At 38.6% G+C, this 20686-nt stretch overlaps 1 protein-coding gene across 5 annotated transcripts in view; it reads right to left on the minus strand.

Annotated features, from left to right (window-relative positions):
- LOC133516394 (mucin-2) overlaps positions 1–20686 on the minus strand; it is a 67593-nt gene that overhangs the window by 15292 nt on the left and 31615 nt on the right. For 4 of the 5 annotated variants that reach the window (XM_061849304.1, XM_061849299.1, XM_061849301.1 and 1 more), the window contains 8 exons: positions 17952–18084; positions 16954–17103; positions 11983–12080; positions 11571–11705; positions 10777–10948; positions 7392–7582; positions 6719–6807; positions 4096–6215 (listed from right to left, as the gene is read on the minus strand). In XM_061849304.1, coding sequence (XP_061705288.1) covers positions 4096–6215; positions 6719–6807; positions 7392–7582; positions 10777–10948; positions 11571–11705; positions 11983–12080; positions 16954–17103; positions 17952–18084 — 3088 coding nt within the window. The remainder of the gene's footprint in view (positions 1–4095; positions 6216–6718; positions 6808–7391; positions 7583–10776; positions 10949–11570; positions 11706–11982; positions 12081–16953; positions 17104–17951; positions 18085–20686) is intronic. The other variant, XM_061849302.1, reaches the window with a different exon arrangement.

Raw genomic sequence — 20686 nt, forward strand, 5'->3', positions numbered from 1 at the left:
TTTCCTCCAGCACCATATTTCTAGGGCGTCTATCGTCTTCTCCTCTGTCTTTCGGATAGTCCAGGTCTCCGCAGCGTATAAGAATATAGGAAAAACGAGGGCCCGTACAAGCCGAACCTTCGTGGTGTTTGTGACGTTTCGGTGATACGTAGCCTATACGTAAAAACTAGCCAAGACAAATCCTTTATAATTTCAGGATTTTCTACACAGCACAGAACATGGCACCCATATAGATCTCAATTCCGTTGTCGGCGAGTCAACAACGACACATATTCTTAATATTGAACTTAATTGGCTCTCATTTCACATTTATGTTTTAAATTAATTATAGGCATAGACATACCATATCCTATTGTAAGTACAAAGTTTCAGAGCAATCTAGCAAGTCATTTTAAAATGAGAGCGTAACTACATTTGTATGGAGAACCGAATTTGCTGCGGACGCACAATGTAGCATAATCGGATTAGGACCAACCTCTAAATCTCTGTAACAGTCATGAAATTTATTATGTATATAAATTAAAGGCCCCTTTTTCATGCCCAAACCATTTAACATTTGGGGACCTCGAGGAATCCGAGCCATCTTGGAAAATGTGTACCATCAACACATTAAATTCTACACAAAAAAGTCCTCGATATCTTTGCAGAACAATACATCTTGTTATAGAGAATACTTGCTGAATCTAAGTTTAACGCTTATACACTTCCAGGGGACATTCTCTTAAAAGGAAACTCGGAGGAATATGAATTCTATTTTTAACTATACATTTGTACGTGGTCTACCCCAATATTAACATTTTACTCTACTGTGACTAAACCAGAAAGAAGGGTTATGGGTGTAAGTACTGATGATTCAGTACACCCAGTAGCTAGGTATTAGGATACTGGACGGATTTTTTTAAATGACGTATCGTTAGATTCCTCTTGCCATTCACAACCTACTTTTACTTGTTCTATTAAAGAAAAATCAATACAGCCGCCTTGAGAGGACTCCGAATATTAAATCATATTTTTTCTTCTAGCGCCTAAACTATTGAGCGGAGTACAGTAAAACAGACATCAGTAGATCCACAGTTAGTATACAAGTGCTATGCAATACAAAGTTACTAAAATTAACGGAAGAAAAAGGTTTAGGGCTAAATAATACGTCATTTAAAAAATCCGTCCAGTATCCTAAGCTACAGGGTGTCCTGAATCTTCAGTACTTATACCCATAACCCTACTTTCTGGTTAAGTTGCAGTCAAGTAAAATATTGATATTGGGGTAGATTATGTACAAATGTATAGTTAAAAGTGGAATTTTTATTCTTCCAAGTTTCCTATTAAGAGAATATCCCATGAAAGGGTATAAGGGCTAAATCTGGGTTTAGCAAGTATTTTTTAAAGCAAGATCATTTTTTTTCGCAAAGATGTCTAAAACTATTTTATGTAGAATTTTATAAGCTTGAATGTTGCCTTACACGATTATTGAATAAAGAACGTAGATTTAGAGTAAAACGCGAATTTCTCCTGGATGGTCCACATTTTCCAAGATGGCTGCCGTTCCTCGAGGTCCCCAAATGTCAAATGGTGTGGGCATGAAAAAGGGGCCTTTAACGTATATACATACCAAATTTCATGACTGTTCAGACATTTCGAGTTTGGTCCTAATCCGACTGTGCTAATGCCACTATGTACGTAAACTGTAATTGTACTGCGGACTCAACCTTCACGTTATAATTTTTTAAGTATTAACGTTGACATAGTAACGAAAATAATAAACACGTCAATTGAAGTAAACAATATTATTATATACAAGAAAATTTTGCAAAATAGGTACATTAATGATTAATATGTAAAACACCATTAATTATTGAATTAAAATTACGATTTTGTGTTAAAAAATATGAGACCAATGATACAGCCCGATTACACGGGCTACATATTAAAAATGATTATCATGGAAACAGTAAATATACACAGGTGAACAAAGTTATAGTAAAAAAGGTGCATAATTTCAGAGCTTGCCTGGCCCACCTGTACCACCTACCATGACCACGGCCGTGTCCTACTATTATTTTTTTCTAATACCTATGGCCTTACTAGCGAACAGTATTCCATGTTCTTGATCCAGAATTTAAACCCTTTACTACATATTTGTGGCACTTGGGGTTGAATTTGAAACTCTAGGGCACTAGTGTGGCTCTATGAGAGCGCCTTATAATAGGCTTCTGGTGACCAGAGGATCAGCATTGTTAACCAGCGCGGAAATGCACCCAGCCTTCTGAGCACCCTACCGAGCGACCAGAATATAGGGCAAATATATTATGTATACGTTTTTGACTTAAGTGTTTTTATCATGTTTTATATTTAAACTTACAGATGTCGAACTACCAGCAAAGTTTTTGAAGAGGTGTAGTTTTTATATTTCCTGGTACCAAACTGATACAGGAAATTGGAACATCAGTAAATAATCTACACCGAAGACAATGAAATATAGTCACATAATACTTTAATGTTTTATTTTATTAAAGAAATCGGTAAAAAAATGTGTTAACTGAAAAAGATAAATTTTATTTTATTTGTAGTTGAATAACAAAATATGTATTTAATTTCCTTTTAACATAGGAATTCTCTTTGTGTAGGTACATATAAATAATAGGTACTTAGGTCTTGGTAAGTAATATATCTGATGGCGACTGTACATACAATGGGGACGCGTATACGAGTACAAAGAGCATTAAAATAGTTGTTGATAGACCAAGTGAGCGAGCTACTATGGTACCTATCTTTATATCTATTTTATGCATTATGTAATAGCGCAATACAGAAAAAAAAAATTGACAAATGTAGTATTATTTTTATAGTAATAAAGGTTATTCATGAACCATCTCGTAATTTAAAAAAAACGGACTTTATCTCTAAATCATATGCCTTATATTTACAGATGTGTTAGGTTACAACTTGGTTCGTGAACGTGGTTTAGAAGCAACTTGAGACTGGGTGCGGAGTAAATTGCATCAATTTTTTTTACTATTTTGAGCGTTTATAGGAGAATATGTGGAGCGAGCATTATTCGACGTGTAGGTGTGGGTTCAACAAAAAGATCGCATGTCAATAGTTCTTTATTGTCGTTAAAATTCAATTAATAATCGCCTTTATCGACCATCAACGGTGTGGTCACTTTTTAATTGATTGACGTTGTCAGGTACAGTTTCACTACTCGCCGCCGCATTGTTCATAGTGCATTACTTATCCTATCGAATACAAGATGTCGCTGATTCCTGTAAACTTATGTTTAAAAAAAAAGACGCTTTACTCTATGCCATATATTGTAGGAAAGGAAGGGTATTCCCTGTCGTACGTCAAAAAATCCAAGATGGTGCCCAAGCCCATGGACAATAAAGTCTAGCAATAAAATCAACACTTGTCAAAATTTGACATTAGCAATCCACAGTCAGGTGACAATCAAATCAAACCGAACCACTTCGAGTTCAGAGCCATTTCAAACTATATAGTAGTAATAAACAAAGTTGATTTTTGTTTGATTATTTTTTCTATGAATGAGTTTTGATTGTTCCAAATGATAATATCCACAGTTGATAGAATCAACACTTGATACAATCAACATGCGATAGAATCAAGTGTTGATTTGATGTGGACGCGAAATTTGACAGTTGTGCATCTCGAATAAGGCCCCAGTTGGGACGGGTATAACGCTTTATCAGCTTCACCAACAAATATATACTTAGCTCAATCATTACCACTACAGCTTATAATACAAAGTCCTCTGCCGCGTGTCTGTCTGTATATTCGCGATAAACGCAAAAACTACCGAACGGCTTTTTATGCGGTTTTCTATGTATGTATATTTAAGTATGTAAGCGCGAAAGTGACGGGCATAGTAACAAGGGATAAAAATGGAACCATGCTGCCACCGCTATATTATTTATATAATGTTTCTTGTGACTAATTTGGATACAAATTTAACCATTTTGTTACAATTTTATCAGCATGTACATATGAGCCACGCTTACAATGAATGTGACACGATACAATACGATACGAGGGCTGCTTGGGGCTCATGTACACGGACGATACAATACATGAACTCACGTTATGGTTAGGCGTGATCGTGTTGGGCTTCTTGCCCTTGCGGCGGAGGATGGGCGGCGGGCTGCTGGTGACGGAGGGCTGCTTGGGGCTCATGTACACGGACGATACAATACATGAACTCACGTTATGGTTAGGCGTGATCGTGTTGGGCTTCTTGCCCTTGCGGCGGAGGATGGGCGGCGGGCTGCTGGTGACGGAGGGCTGCTTGGGGCTCATGTACACGGACGATACAATACATGAACTCACGTTATGGTTAGGCGTGATCGTGTTGGGCTTCTTGCCCTTGCGGCGGAGGATGGGCGGCGGGCTGCTGGTGACGGAGGGCTGCTTGGGGCTCATGTACACGGACGATACAATACATGAACTCACGTTATGGTTAGGCGTGATCGTGTTGGGCTTCTTGCCCTTGCGGCGGAGGATGGGCGGCGGGCTGCTGGTGACGGAGGGCTGCTTGGGGCTCATGTACACGGACGATACAATACATGAACTCACGTTATGGTTAGGCGTGATCGTGTTGGGCTTCTTGCCCTTGCGGCGGAGGATGGGCGGCGGGCTGCTGGTGACGGAGGGCTGCTTGGGGCTCATGTACACGGACGATACAATACATGAACTCACGTTATGGTTAGGCGTGATCGTGTTGGGCTTCTTGCCCTTGCGGCGGAGGATGGGCGGCGGGCTGCTGGTGACGGAGGGCTGCTTGGGGCTCATGTACACGGACGATACAATACATGAACTCACGTTATGGTTAGGCGTGATCGTGTTGGGCTTCTTGCCCTTGCGGCGGAGGATGGGCGGCGGGCTGCTGGTGACGGAGGGCTGCTTGGGGCTCATGTACACGGACGATACAATACATGAACTCACGTTATGGTTAGGCGTGATCGTGTTGGGCTTCTTGCCCTTGCGGCGGAGGATGGGCGGCGGGCTGCTGGTGACGGAGGGCTGCTTGGGGCTCATGTACACGGACGATACAATACATGAACTCACGTTATGGTTAGGCGTGATCGTGTTGGGCTTCTTGCCCTTGCGGCGGAGGATGGGCGGCGGGCTGCTGGTGACGGAGGGCTGCTTGGGGCTCATGTACACGGACGATACAATACATGAACTCACGTTATGGTTAGGCGTGATCGTGTTGGGCTTCTTGCCCTTGCGGCGGAGGATGGGCGGCGGGCTGCTGGTGACGGAGGGCTGCTTGGGGCTCATGTACACGGACGATACAATACATGAACTCACGTTATGGTTAGGCGTGATCGTGTTGGGCTTCTTGCCCTTGCGGCGGAGGATGGGCGGCGGGCTGCTGGTGACGGAGGGCTGCTTGGGGCTCATGTACACGGACGATACAATACATGAACTCACGTTATGGTTAGGCGTGATCGTGTTGGGCTTCTTGCCCTTGCGGCGGAGGATGGGCGGCGGGCTGCTGGTGACGGAGGGCTGCTTGGGGCTCATGTACACGGACGATACAATACATGAACTCACGTTATGGTTAGGCGTGATCGTGTTGGGCTTCTTGCCCTTGCGGCGGAGGATGGGCGGCGGGCTGCTGGTGACGGAGGGCTGCTTGGGGCTCATGTACACGGACGATACAATACATGAACTCACGTTATGGTTAGGCGTGATCGTGTTGGGCTTCTTGCCCTTGCGGCGGAGGATGGGCGGCGGGCTGCTGGTGACGGAGGGCTGCTTGGGGCTCATGTACACGGACGATACAATACATGAACTCACGTTATGGTTAGGCGTGATCGTGTTGGGCTTCTTGCCCTTGCGGCGGAGGATGGGCGGCGGGCTGCTGGTGACGGAGGGCTGCTTGGGGCTCATGTACACGGACGATACAATACATGAACTCACGTTATGGTTAGGCGTGATCGTGTTGGGCTTCTTGCCCTTGCGGCGGAGGATGGGCGGCGGGCTGCTGGTGACGGAGGGCTGCTTGGGGCTCATGTACACGGACGATACAATACATGAACTCACGTTATGGTTAGGCGTGATCGTGTTGGGCTTCTTGCCCTTGCGGCGGAGGATGGGCGGCGGGCTGCTGGTGACGGAGGGCTGCTTGGGGCTCATGTACACGGACGACGGCACCACGATCTCTCGCGTCGAGTCGGGCTGCACGGCGTACGTTACTGGAATCAATATTAATGTTAACATCATCTGTCATATAGAAAATCTTTACTCCGATACAAATAGACAGTGTGCGCGCTTTAGGTACTGACAGCTTCCTAACTTGTCGAAACATGTCGAGCAAAATACAACAAAAATACGCGCTTTTATTAAATAAAGGCTAAGGCGTTCACTGCCACTTGCCAGAGCGAGCTATGCGCTACGCTTGTAGCCCATAACACGTTTTTTTTTTCTTTATAGCAGAGAGCGGCGCGAATATTACAAAAATCGAGATTTCCTGCCAACGAGATTAAATCTCGAAAATTCGCTCGACATCTGCTAAAATCATTTCATTAGCTATAGATGCCTACGAACAGAGAACCCGCGTTGCGGGTTGAGGGCAGTGAATGTTCGAATCACATGCAAAATAGGGTAAAACTCAAAGTAACATTTACAAAGTATCAAAAAGTGTAAGTAAATATTTTATGATTTTAATACTTCTAATTAATACATCGAATATACTCACTGACGTTATCTTTGTTAGAAGTACCGGATGCGTTGGAAAGGTAGTTTTTGAGAGGAGAATCCGTGGGCAACGTTTCCAGGTTGATGAATCTGAAAGTGAATTGCATCGTTAGCTATTTTTTTGTTGAGAAACTATTTATTACATTATTAGACAAAATATCATTATTTTAATAGTCTTACCCAGGGGTCACAAATTAGTTTCTTCAGGGGTCCGATTTTTTAAATAAAATCACCCTCGCGGTCCGTTTCTACTCGAGTTTATAAATTAGAAAATCTCAAAATCGGTCCGCCAATTTGTGACGTCAACTCTAGATTGTGAAATTTTTGAACCTGTTCTTATAATTTGTTAGACCAAATAGTGAAAATGTTATGGTATGTTATATATTTGTAATCTACTTACAAAGTCCTTTCATTTGATACCCCAAATGGTATGTTTAAAAGAAAAAGTAAAACACTTTGTACTGCCAACCTTATGACGTCACAGTAACTACCCCCACAAGTTTCACGCTTGTCATCTCATATATTTGTGTTCAGTACATCAAACTGCATTGATACCATATTCACATATATCCGAGATAACATGAACAGAAAGTAACCTAAAACCTGATTTGCCATCTTACTATTTGGAGGGTATAATACAGACAGCACATTACAAATGGTAACAATAATCTTACTTGAACGGCGAGTCACAGATCTCGACGTCGGCCGCGACCAGGTTGCCGCGGTCGGGCGACTTGACGCGCACCAGTGTCTGCTGCTGGATGTTGCTGAGCTGATCCTTCAGCAGCTGTCGGAACCGCATCACCTGCTTGGAGGCCGGCTGGCTTGAGCCGCTTTGGCTCGAGTCGTTGAATGAGTCCCAGTCCTTCAAACATGCAATATTATTAATATAACTACATTATACGCCAGAGAACACCGGCTGCGAGCGTGTAGACACAAAAGCGGTATGCCGTCTCTCATAAGTATATCTGCATATTACATTACAACGCGCACGCAACTCTCAGGAGTCTAAGGCCCTCAGCACACGGCGCGTAAGCGTAAGAGACGCTTAAGCGTATCGTAATACGCGCGCAGAACGAGAGCACTACGAGAATGTACAACTTCAAACAAGTCCGCACATGAAGCGTGGTCGTAGCATAGCTTATGAGATTGCTGTCGTCATTACGACAGGCGTAGCACACACGCGTAAAAAACTAAACTTCTGACATAATAAAACAGTAAAAAAATCTTCATCTGGCGAGAAAGTAAGATCGTAGATACATCCGCCGAAGACATCTAACGTCTGCGACTACATGATTTCAACTAATGAGATTTCACTTGTAAAACGATTATGCTTACGCGACGCTTGGTGCCCAGAACTCTATGCGTCTAATACTCGTATTGTTTTTACGATACGCCTACGCGACGCTTACGTTCCGTGTGCTGAGGGCCTAAATATACTAGCCGAAGAATTGCCTTCAAGGTTTATATTTAGAACTTAATTTTGTGTCTTATTGCTGGCCCTATATCGAGTGGGACGGAGACGAGGAGTTACAGCACTATTGGAACAACTCCTAGATAGTAACATTCAAAGTTATTCACCGGATGTCACTAAAAACAATTTCTAATATTCGTAGTAATTTACAGTAAACAAAAACTAAATGGTAAGATTTACTTAAGAATAGCACATTTTATTTTTAATGAAAATAAAATTAATTACCGTTAGTAACTGGTTTTCTAGAACTTGATGATCTAGTTATACTGGATTAAGTATGGGGCCGTTAGGGCTATTTTACACTGCTTTTCCCCTCTGGCTATCCTTTGTCGATTGTATTTTTATAAAGTAAATCTTAGGGTATTCCAAGTACCATTTATGATAGGCGTTTTGGTTGTCATACCGCGAGAAATTAAGTTGAAATTGTGTGTGCTACTCTGCAGCGGCGCCACCAAAATGAAAATGAATGAATATAATATGATGGAATTATGTACCTAAAACGCACATCATGTACCTATAATATTTTAGGTACAGACCTCTACTAGGGAGCGAAATAATGCGCATTGAAAGTGGCGCCGCTGGGGAGCATACTCTGTAGCGGCGCCACCTAGTCCATAGAGATAGAAATAATATTAGCTATTTTTTCCTTATGTAAATTGAAGACTCACGAAGACTCGTTGCCTCGTATTGCCATGTTTTTAAGGGTTAGATTTGATAAATCTGCGCGTCATCGTGGATGACACGAACTACTGATTAATTTGACATATAACCAGTTATTGAGGTCATTCACTAGTGGCAATCAAAACGCCGATCACCGTTTATGAAATTATGATACAGGTCCGTTTCCGAGATCAAGTAACAATTTTCTATGAAAATATTCGAAAATATGTGTACTGAGTATTGACTGTTTTTACCACCTATGTTCATACCATTATTTGTACGTTCATTATAAAATCAATCCATAGTAATGATGACAAACTACATTCATAATTAAACTTTAAAAATATGTGACCAAGGTAATACACTTTTATTACACCCAATAGCGTATTAATGAATAAAATAACATGAAGTAATTTTGAGCTCGAAAGTTATTTAAGGATAGAAAAGAAAAACAATGAAGCGAACACAATTATATAAAAAAATCAAGCATCATGACACAAACCGATGAAAGTCGGATGATTATATCGCAACGTGATTTTTTTGTTGTAAAAAATACCCAGAGACAGCTTAAATTGTATAGGTGTTCGGCGTAAAATATCAATGATTCCAATAAGTTATGCAAAAGCTTTAATAAAAAAATGCTGTGTTAGAAAAGTTAGCGACAACATAAAGAATAATAATATGCAGGCATTCTGACATCATCCAGACATGGCAGAAAAACACAATGTTATGGATCAGAGCAGTAATAATAAGAATACAGCACTAACAGTTGAAATGAAGATTATGATATGGAAGCAAAGAAAAAGAAATGAAGGGTCAATATTGATCGTGTATTTTGTTTTACTATTTTGCTATGCGAAGGCTGGACGTACAATAAATACTGTAATTTACTGATATTTATCAAATATCGTGATATGTATTTATTGTCTAGATGGATCACAATATTTATCATGGAGATTTAGATTTCTGCATTCCGACCTGCAGTTCGTGATAAATATTGACATCCGTCAAAAATATTGATATTGATAAATATTGATATCCTAGACTCCTGCGATATGTCAGTACGCAATACGCAACTCTATGAAATACGTTACAGTACTAACGTGATAAATATTGCACGTGTAGCCTTGTTGCGTGAACAGAATGTGAGTTTATGATCCTTCAGTATTTATCACATTGATGGATCACAGTATTTATTTTACACCCAGCCTTCGCCTTAGAAGAAAAAAAAATACACCAACAATACCTTCTGAGCTCTGTTTATATCCCTGATACTAAAGTGGCAGTCATCCTTGTTTTGTACCTGTTGCATGTGTACTAGCAGCAAGCGGTGGTTTCACTTGACTCATCACCTACGTAACTATTATTGACGACGAGGATGACAATTTTGTACTCAAATGAGAAATTGGGGCAATTGAACTGCGATTTTAGGATATCTGGGATATAAAAGCAGAGATCAACGTTATGACATTTTGGAAGAAACTCGATAACAATGGAATACAAATAGACAAAACAAAAATATTGGTTCTAGTTCAATTTTGACATGTCTATTTTAATACTTAAAAAAAAAATCAAGATTCACAACGTTTTCGTAGCGCTCGTGCTACACGCGTAGCCGATTCTAGCATTTTCTCGCTTTGTAGAGGAAAGCGACTACGAACAGACTCAATGTGTTAGCAAAGTTTTGATTAATTGAATTTTCAAATATTCCCTTTAAATTTAATTTTCAAAATTTTCAAAATTGTATTTATACTTAAAACAAACAATAAATATCGGGATAAAAGTGCGTCCAGGACTGGTAAATGGTAAAAAACCGCGAAGGGTGCGCGAGCGGTAAATTGATAAGATCTGGACACACCTTAAGAATATGAATGATTTTCACCAAAATGTCATAACCAAGAAACGAATCATAAAAAGCGACTAACATCGTTATATGCGACTTGCACCCTCTGCAGTGTATCACTTTGGTCAGTGTATGGGTTAGGATCGCGCTTTACCCGGCCCCGCCGGCGCAGGCTCTCGAAGCTGTCCAGCAGCTCCGGCTCGAACTTCCTGCGCATCGTCGAGTTCCAGTGGTTCTTTATTGCATTGTCCGTTCTGGAAGTTAAACTTGTTGTTATGTATTTATCAAGGTATGTGTATCATTGCCAAATACGTAAATTATACTTCGGTTTGTTAGCAATAGAAAGAACTTCGCAGAAGTAAGCTTGTCGTTCCAAATCGGGCACTTATTGCAGTAAAATTTTGAAGTAAATTAGAAGTATTGACCATGCTACATTTGATAATTATTATTAACAATTGAAGAGCCTGATAAAAACTGCACGATTCCTTTTGTGGAGTTCTTTCTAATGCTAAAATAACGAAGTATAGGAGGATTTTTATCTACATTACAAGGTCCCGTAATCTAGATAAAAATCGAAATAATTACGTCTTACAATAACATGTGCTTAGTGTGCGCAGTATTAAAAATACCATGGTAGTTCTGCGGTGGAGATGCTGTACACGAAAGAAACTACAGATGTAGTTTTTCTTCTAATGGATAGAAATTTGTACAAATTTTAGAAAGAAATTAGAAATTTGTAGACATGTAGATATTGTCCTATGTATTTAACTTAATTTATATGCGGTGGAGTATGCCGCCATAAAATGCACTTATATGAGCTGGAAGCTCGGACCGATAAATTGCCCGACTAGATGTTAGGCAATGTTGTGTTCTCACCTGCCCGGCAGTAGTTTGGCAATCTTAGCCCATTGGTTCCCTAGCTGCTTATGCGCCTGGTATATGACGCGATCTTCGTGCTCCGTCCACGCGGTCTTCTTTATAGAAGGGTTTAAGTGGTTGTGCCATCGCTCTCTGAAATATGACACCATTTTTCGGTTATTAAATGTGATTAGGAAGGGGCTTCGGAGGGGATTATCGTTGATGAGACGAGTGAAATAAGAAATTTGTCGGCCTTATTGATGATGGTATTAGAATTTTAAATTTATCGATACCAGAATATGCTTCGCAGAGTTTTAAATATGCAATATAAATAAACAATGTTACTTGTATTATCAATGTAAGTATTATCAACTTCTTGTCTTTTATAGTTATTAATGTTAGTATAGGAAGCTAAATTCATTATGTTTACCTGCATTGTTTCCCTATTCTGCCCTTGAGGTGTCGCGCAATGACTGTCCACTTCTTGGGACCATATTTTTGGACTAACTCTACGACCTTTTCATCTTCCTGTAAAAACAAAGAATATGGGATCAGAATACATGTGAAATATATAATGCACATTTTAAATATGCTTATACTACAAAATTGGAAACAAAAAAATACTAATTAAAAATTATATGATAATACATACATAAAAATGTGATTAGACATTTAAATGACAGTACCTAATAAGTAATAATAATAACATAAAATTCCTAACTTAGTTTACCACCAATAAGTAATAATAATAACATAAAATTCCAGCATAACCAATCAGCAAACGGAACGGAAGATCCATCACTAATATTCAAAAGGGTACCCTTCTCTTAATCATAATCTTTGCTAAGGCACTTAAGGTAACACATAACATCAATAACTACCTACTTAAACCTCATCAATTAAAACTAAGACATGCTTTACCCTCTCATTCTCCTTTAAGGATCCTCAATCCAGTACAATGGGTGGTAAAAAAGTATGACCAATCTGATTGGAAGCGTGCGAAAATTCGTTACTACACAAGGTGAGCTGGTTGCGTGGGTGGCGTAAAAAATACGAATTTGTATACGTTTAGAGAGCACGCAATTAGTTTCGAGAGTTCAGTTCTGATTTTATCATTGCTATGAAAGGCAATTCCTAAAAAGTACTTCATGGAATTAATGACTAATAAGTTAGTATTAAACTAGAGGCGAGTAAGGCAGAGAACTAGACAGTGATTTTTCTGTGTGCAATAACAACATATGGAAAACTGTAATGATGTTTTAATTTGTTTAAATAGTTTAAGTATGTCAAAGAGCGGACCAAGACCCTAATTAAAAAAAACTGACTGAAAATTAAGACAAATATGTATGTAAAAACAACAGCAGATCCATTTGCTAATGTTTTATATGGTAAAATCCGATAAACTTGTGGTTTTAGGTACATTAACTGGAAACTACAGAGTGCAAATACATAATTACCTAATTAGATAAAGTCAACTAACAATGACGCAAATAAAAAAGGCGCTTCATATAAGCTTAGTTATGAAAATTACATATGTAGTCATATAAATTAAACGAGTTTTTGAAGGCGTAGTATATGAATACGAAACAAAAATACCAATAGAGTGCGTAATTCGAAGCCCTATAACATTAAAATGATAAGATTATTATATTTAAGAACAAGGATACCAGATTTTTGCCAGAGCTCAACGAGGGTGCGGAAGGTTAGGGATGGCAACGCGCATGTAATACCTCTGGAGTTGCAGGCATCTATAGGCTACGGAGACTGCTTACCATCAGGCGGGACGTATGGAATTGATCAAGCTGCTCAATCAATTGGAGCATACAGAAAAGCTATACGTGGCAAAAACTGATGGGGGGTCCTATTTACTTATATGCTGGATTTGGCCTTAGCCAATGCAATGGCTCCACGTTCTAGGCGCTGATGATAAAATAGAACAGCTCCAGTTCTGACGAGCTATTGTCCGATTGTATCTCAAGAGTGTAGGCACTGAAAAACCAGACGGAAAGCACCATAAACCTTCTTCAGTGGTGCCAAATTTAACTCAATATGGTGTTGGAAACTTCCCCCAGAAGCTACCAAGCCAACTACGATGCATCATATGCCTAATGAAAGCACGATGGCAGTGTAAAAGATCAACCAAAACATTGTGCATTGAAAAGGGATCTTTTGAAAAATATTACCGGTGAACCCATTTGCCCCAATTGGGAACGGGTGTTTTTTTCAGACGCTTGACAATTTTTTCAGTTTTTGTCTAATAATGTTTTGTTGCAAGTCTCGTTTGTATTTGGGTCTAAATGGGGTAAAATAAGTTTTACTTCTCTTTTTACACTAAAATTCTCTTATGGAAATACCGTCGCGTGATAGACAATAAACTTTAAATAGACGGTATCTACCAACAAAAACAAGTGTAGTCAGCAGCACAAGTAGCTCAGTGAGAGAGGTGTTCAAAATTATCTCCACACGCTTTTAATTTAAATTTTAATTAATTTAATTTAGTTCATAAAAATACTTACGACTATATACAAAAGTTACACCAAACTGAAGACAGTTTGTTGGCTAATAGTACGCTCTCAATTATCATAACAATAAAAATGAGCTGAGATCGTAAAATTGAGCTGCCGTAGCTGTTTTACAACTATCAGTATGATTTTAATTGAATTGGATCGTTTTGATCGGGCCTTCAATTAGGGCAATTATTCAATTTTTTAAGTGTAATTATTCAAGTATCTATAAAAAAGACAAAAAAAAACAATAATTGTTTTAATAGCCTTTGGATCTCTTCTCTCAATTTTTATTAGCTACGCGTGTTGAATGAAATACCTAAAGTAATAATTAACGAAGTATACATTAGAAATTGAGGCGGTTATTATGCATCAAGTGATTAAAGAAGAGGAAAGTTTTCTGGTTTCTTTCTACATTTAATTCAATATTTCATCTCCAGGTATAGATCTTTTAAACCAAAGTTCACAATGATACATGACCCATACGAAAGCACGGACAAACGGGGGCAATTAAGGTTTAATAATAGTGCAAAGGCAAATGAAAGTTGAAAATCGAGCAAATATGTCTGCATTATTATTTAACTGATTATTACATTTATATTTAATTTGCAGACATATCAGTGTCCTTAATGTTGATCCAAAAAGTGAATCATTTCATTTCCGATGACATCAAACGTCTCTCACGTTGTCACACCACTTAAAGATAAAATCCTTAAAAAAAGAGAAACCTTTTAACCAAACAAACACGTGTGGTCACAGACAAACAGACAAAAAGCGTTTGACCGAGTCGAGGTCAGAGTCATGGTCTAAATACGCGAGTTAATAATTCATTGGACTGGTTTGGGCCTAGCTAGTCGATAAGCTGCGCCTGCGGTGACGTCATTCAAGAATTATAAATACTTATAGGCAGAATATCAGCTGTGCCCGAGTTTTGGATGGCTATACCTAAATTTTGCGAGTGTTTTACACAGAAATAATCTTTGGGCCTATGCCCATTCCACCACCACTTTTGGAAAGACGAGAATAAAAGTATTTATAGTGTCCTGAATCTGTACGGCTAAGATGGTTGGCTCTTTATCATTTGTCACCATGCCTGTCACGTTCTAACAAGTATGCAAGCGCGAAAGTGATGGGCATAGTGACAAGTCATAAAAATGGAACCATGCTGCCACCGTTGTTTGAACTTTTAAATAGGTACATAATAAAGTGTAAAAAAAATCGATTTAATCCATGCTTTTTGGGACACTTTATTATCAAACGTTTTAGCGTTATGAAGCGTGTAGAAAGATTTGAAATTTCGTTCATTTTTTTGCTTATTTTGTTTAAAATATCTCTATGTATCTTATCCTACACCCTATACATACATACTTATATTCTCTTATGATAACATTGTCATTTCAATAAGTATTATATGTATAGTTATTTGGAGAATTACAAGGTAAGTAAATAAGTTCATATTGTTACTAGGATGTTTAAACCCCTTTAGATTTATTTTATATCCACGATCTTTTCACGTGGTGACCTATGTAAATGTTAAGTCATGGAATTTCTGACAGGTTTCCTTGCCTTGCACGTACATACTATATCCACGTTCGTCTAATAAATCTCACTCTATGACGTCATTCTAAACATATTTCTATTCTTTATGACAAAAGTTAGTACATAACTATGTGACCATAAGAATTATTTGTATTCATAAGGTGTTAGGATTCACAATGGCATTATAATTCGTCAGTTTCGACCATTATTTATATTCAGTCGTTCCTCTAATTAATAGTTCTTTAGGTCAAGAATATATGTTACATCACTCGCGTTTAGTAGTCTAATAGAGTTGTTATTAATGACTTTGGAGACTTTAGCCAAACTTATAGGTAGTTTTTTGGAATTCATATTAAATTTAAAGTATAGGTACAAAAAGCCTACAAGGAAATCATTCATTCAAAATGAAATAGAATTTTCTTAACGAAGGAATGAAGAAGGCTGGACCCATTTGCATGCGAAATAGTCGAAGTGAATTCTACAAAACAATCAATGGTATTAACTTTATACTCTCCGCGGGAAACTAGTAACATTATATAAATCAAATGTAGGTAAAGAGAGCCCTATGAGTCATTACGTAAGGTTTAAAGTGAAATAAATGTAAACAACTTAACAATGGCTTAAACTGATGGCGTTCACTGTTTAATTATGCAGATATTCCTTGCATGTAGGTAACCCGTGAGTCACTCGTAATACGTCCTGTTGCATATCGGATAACTTTCGCAATTACTGCACACAGTTTCAATTGAACTTGAAAAGTAATATCTAATGCGTGGTGACATGGTTGCTTTTTAAATGGCAATAGTGTGAGATATGCGTGTCACAAATGTTACTCGGGTTTTAGACAGATTGGCGATCGATGCCTGGACGTCCATTCATAAAATATGAATGTGTTTTACTATGCATAACTCGTTACGAGAATACACGTAGGTATTATGAAACAGAGATTCTAGCGATGAGCTAATGGGAGCTATTTGTGGCAAAATAAGGTGGCAATAACAAGTGTGTAGATAATAAAGTCACATTATATCTTAATCAATAAGTGTTGCAATAGGTACTTCGTCTACATCGCTTACAATTTTCACAAAATACACTTATGCCTATTGAGGCAAATTGAGGGAATCCATTGGGATATCCCATTAAGCTAAGTCATCCATGAAGCAAGCGCCAGGGAAAGGTAAAAACTGCCATCTTAAAAACTTGGTGAGCGAAGCAGATTCCATATTTAGCAGTGAGAAAGCAACTTAGGCCTTTTACTGACTTGGCGGTATGGAATCAGTACCTGAATGACGTAGATGCGAGGGTGCGTCAGTGCCGATAAATCAGGCAAGAGTCTTAGAAAACAAGAGAGAACTCACCTCCTTGGTCCAAGGTCCCTTGACTAGCTCGGGGTTGACGACCTTCGTCCAGCGCTGCTGGCACTGAACGTCGGATCTGTCTGAGAACTGAGACGCGATCAGCTCCCAGTTCTCGTTATACATCTTCACGTACATCTTGAGCCTTTTATCCTGGAAATAGGATTTACGTTTGAGTGGTAGCGTCGTGTTCCCAGATTTGATTATCAAATATATACGTTACGTACATATTTAAGTAACGAAATTGTCGTTTGAGGTGAAAGTGTAAACAATGGGAAAGTGTCAATGTTTGGTGTTAAATTTGTAACAAGATCTGTACGTAACTGAGTTGAATCCAATTCTATACTCGTAGGTAACTCAATACTGTTGCATCTATTATGCATATCGTATCATGTTCTAACTGCGCCAAAACAATTTAAAATAACTTCAACTTAAAAACAATTACTACAAATTTCATACCGCGACATTTTACACTATACCATTCGTCTTCTACCACGTCGACCACCCACCTCATATTCATTTTGGCGAGTCGGCCGAATGGGTGCCCAGCGCATTTCAAAACTGTATTATTGAATCTAATTCAACGCAAGAATTTTTCAAAAATGAAAAGCGGGACTGCATTGATAATATAACCATAGAGAAATAAGAAGTAATAGAGTGCTCACTCCATACATCAGTTTTGGTACCAAAATGATTATTATATTCGCAGTCGACATCTAGCATCAAGTAGCGGATCTCTCAGTACTGCTACTCGACAATAGATATCGCAGCAAACAAAAAGTCTAATGCTCAACGATTTTCAGCTAATATTATAACCAGAGTAAGTGTAGGAGTTGAAAATAGAGTTCCGGTTGCTCTGGTTATAATATTACCGGCTCTCTATTACTTCTTATTTCTCTACGATATAACAATTGGATCGGGTCTGTATCGCAGTAATAGGCCGCCGTAAACGATAATTATGAAATAAACATACATTATGTACATATTAAGCTACTCCTTACCTCCTCCTTCGTCCATCTCCCCCTGTTGATATTCTTCCTCGACCCAGAGCTTTTGGTTGTAGTCGTGACATCCTCGTAGGCCGCCGCCGAGTCCTCTGAATACTCGCTACTCTCTGACTCATAGCCGCTACGTCTGTTGGCAATGGAAAATTGACGTTAAATCAATTGGAAAAATATATTTTTTAAGGAAAGTTCTGAGCAGCCTTAGTACAAAAGTAGTAACCCTTGTTGACGGAAAATAGTAAATAACTTCAAAAGAAGTTCCACTGTGGCACGAGGTTAGAGTGCCCTATTATATACTTTACAGTACATATGGTGCTACTTTACCGCACTAGTTGCGAAAATTAGTATATTACGTTACTATGTCGAACATTTAAAGGGCCATATGTACTGTAAAACGTTGTACGATACATGTGCGAATAGGTAATTCGCAAATCGTGTCGATTTAAAACACTCCCTTCGGTCGTGTTTTAATTTATCGCCACTCGTTTCGAATTTCCTATTTTTCGCACTTGTATCGTAATGTACTATTACCGCACTAGTGCGATAATTAGCACATTACGTAAGTATGTCGAAGATGTAAAGGGGCCATAATGTACTGTAAAATGTTGTACGATACATGTGCGAGTCGTACGATACAAGGCAATTCACAAACAGCTATATGTAGAAAAACTAATAATAATACTGGAAATATTGATTGACAATGTAATGGTGATTGAACTAACAAGAAAATAATGGTGACGAGTAAAGCACCAAATCTGCATTATTCGTTAACATGGGAGGGTATGTCAAGATTGATTAAAGACAAATACCTACTAGCGTTTACCTGGCCATTAAACACAGTTAAGGAATATAAGTTAATATTATTGGAAAAAGCACAGTCATGGTTTATTTATGTCATGAAATCGTAACTGAAGAGAGAGCCTACAACGGCTTCAAAATCAGTATGGCTATGCCAATGACTAAATTGCCTGCGGCCGTCAAAACGTCCCACTTTGTCGCTTGACATAAGGACAAGATTTGCTGGATGCATGTATCTTTATACGAATAACCTGGCAAGACGTCCTTAAGACAAGTTGATCGGTCAGACGATAGTACTAAATACCAAAGAACAGCCAGGATCGTGGGTACCTATTTAGACAAGACTGATAGGAATGGAAAAAATAATGATAAGTTCGTGTCATCTACGATGACGCGGCGATTTGTTAAATCTAACCTTTTTCCTTTCGTTTTTGTCCTTTTTCCTTTTTTCGCGTCTTCGTGAATTACACGATATATAACTAATACAAAAGCGGCCAAGTGCGAGTCGGACTCGCGCATGAAGGGTTCCGTACCATTTAAGACGTATTAAAAAAAAATCTACTTACTAGATCTTGTTCAACATTTTACCACTTTGGACACACATTTTACCACTTTGGAAGTGTCTCTCGCGCAAACTATTCAGTTTAGAAAAAAATGATATTAGAAACCTCAATATCATTTTTAAAGACCTATCCATAGATACCCCATACGTATGGGTTTGGTGAAAAAAGATTTTTTGAGTTTCAGTTCTAAGTATGGGGAACCCCCAAAACTTATTGTTTTTTTTTTCTATTTTTGTGTAAACATCATAATGCGTTTCATAGAATACATCTACTTACCAAGTTTGAACAGTATAGCTCTTATAGTTTCGGAAAAAAGTGGCTGTGACAGAATCGGACAGACAGACGGACATGACGAATCTATAAGGGTTCCGTTTTTTGCCATTTGGCTACGGAACCCTAAAAATCGTCATTGTCAAGGGTCAAGGGACATGACTTTAACTGAAGAAACGGACTGAAATTAAAGAGGAAATAGGTTACATAACATTAGCACCTCAAATTGCTCATTAGAAGTGTCTTTTACCCTACTCTAAATGACTAAATCATTAAAATGTAAAAGACATATTATGAAAAAAAAATATAGAATCTTTATCAATTGCTTGCTGCCGCGCAGATAGGTACACGATATCATATGACATGTCCGTTCCCAGGGACATTTAAATTAATATCACCAGAGATAAATGATACACGTGTATCTTTGATATCAACCGGAATCCTGTTTGTGTCCTGAACGCCATCACGTTCGTTGACGTAATCCTTTATTTTTGATCATATAGTACCTACGAGTATATACTCTGCCATAGCCTTGGATAATACTAAAATACCTATGCGATTTATAACATGGTTGTTTTATAGTTAATACCAAACATCCGAAATAGGTAACAGTCGTGCGTTACCTATTCGTGTAAGCTCAACAAAACAACATGCTCATAACTAAGCTTATTAGTTACACGTAGAATAAGTATAGTTATTTTCATCGAGACAATCTTGTTATTTTAGGAAACCGTGATACCATTTTTATAACGAAACCAAGGTCGAAATGGTCAATCGTCAATATGGTTTTGTTAAGAAACTGGCGCCAGCTCATTCTTCGATTCGCAGACATGGAGGTACCTCCGGCAAAAAAGAGACCGCTCTTTATCCTCTGTACTGCAATAGATAGTAAACCTTAATGCTAGGACTGAAAGTTTAAAATTCAACGAGAGGAGTGTTGTGGTATTTATGTGAAATAAATCTGGAAAAAAACTGTTTCAATCTTTTGAGACACTTGTTTTTTTTTTGCTCTTATAGTTACCAGGAACTACAGGTCATTATGGCATGTGATGATTGCCTTAAAGCGACCCAAGATGAAATGAAGTAGAAGTCAAACGGTTT

Source organism: Cydia pomonella, chromosome 3, assembly GCF_033807575.1.
Source record: "Cydia pomonella isolate Wapato2018A chromosome 3, ilCydPomo1, whole genome shotgun sequence".
NCBI classification, from domain to species: domain Eukaryota; kingdom Metazoa; phylum Arthropoda; class Insecta; order Lepidoptera; family Tortricidae; genus Cydia; species Cydia pomonella.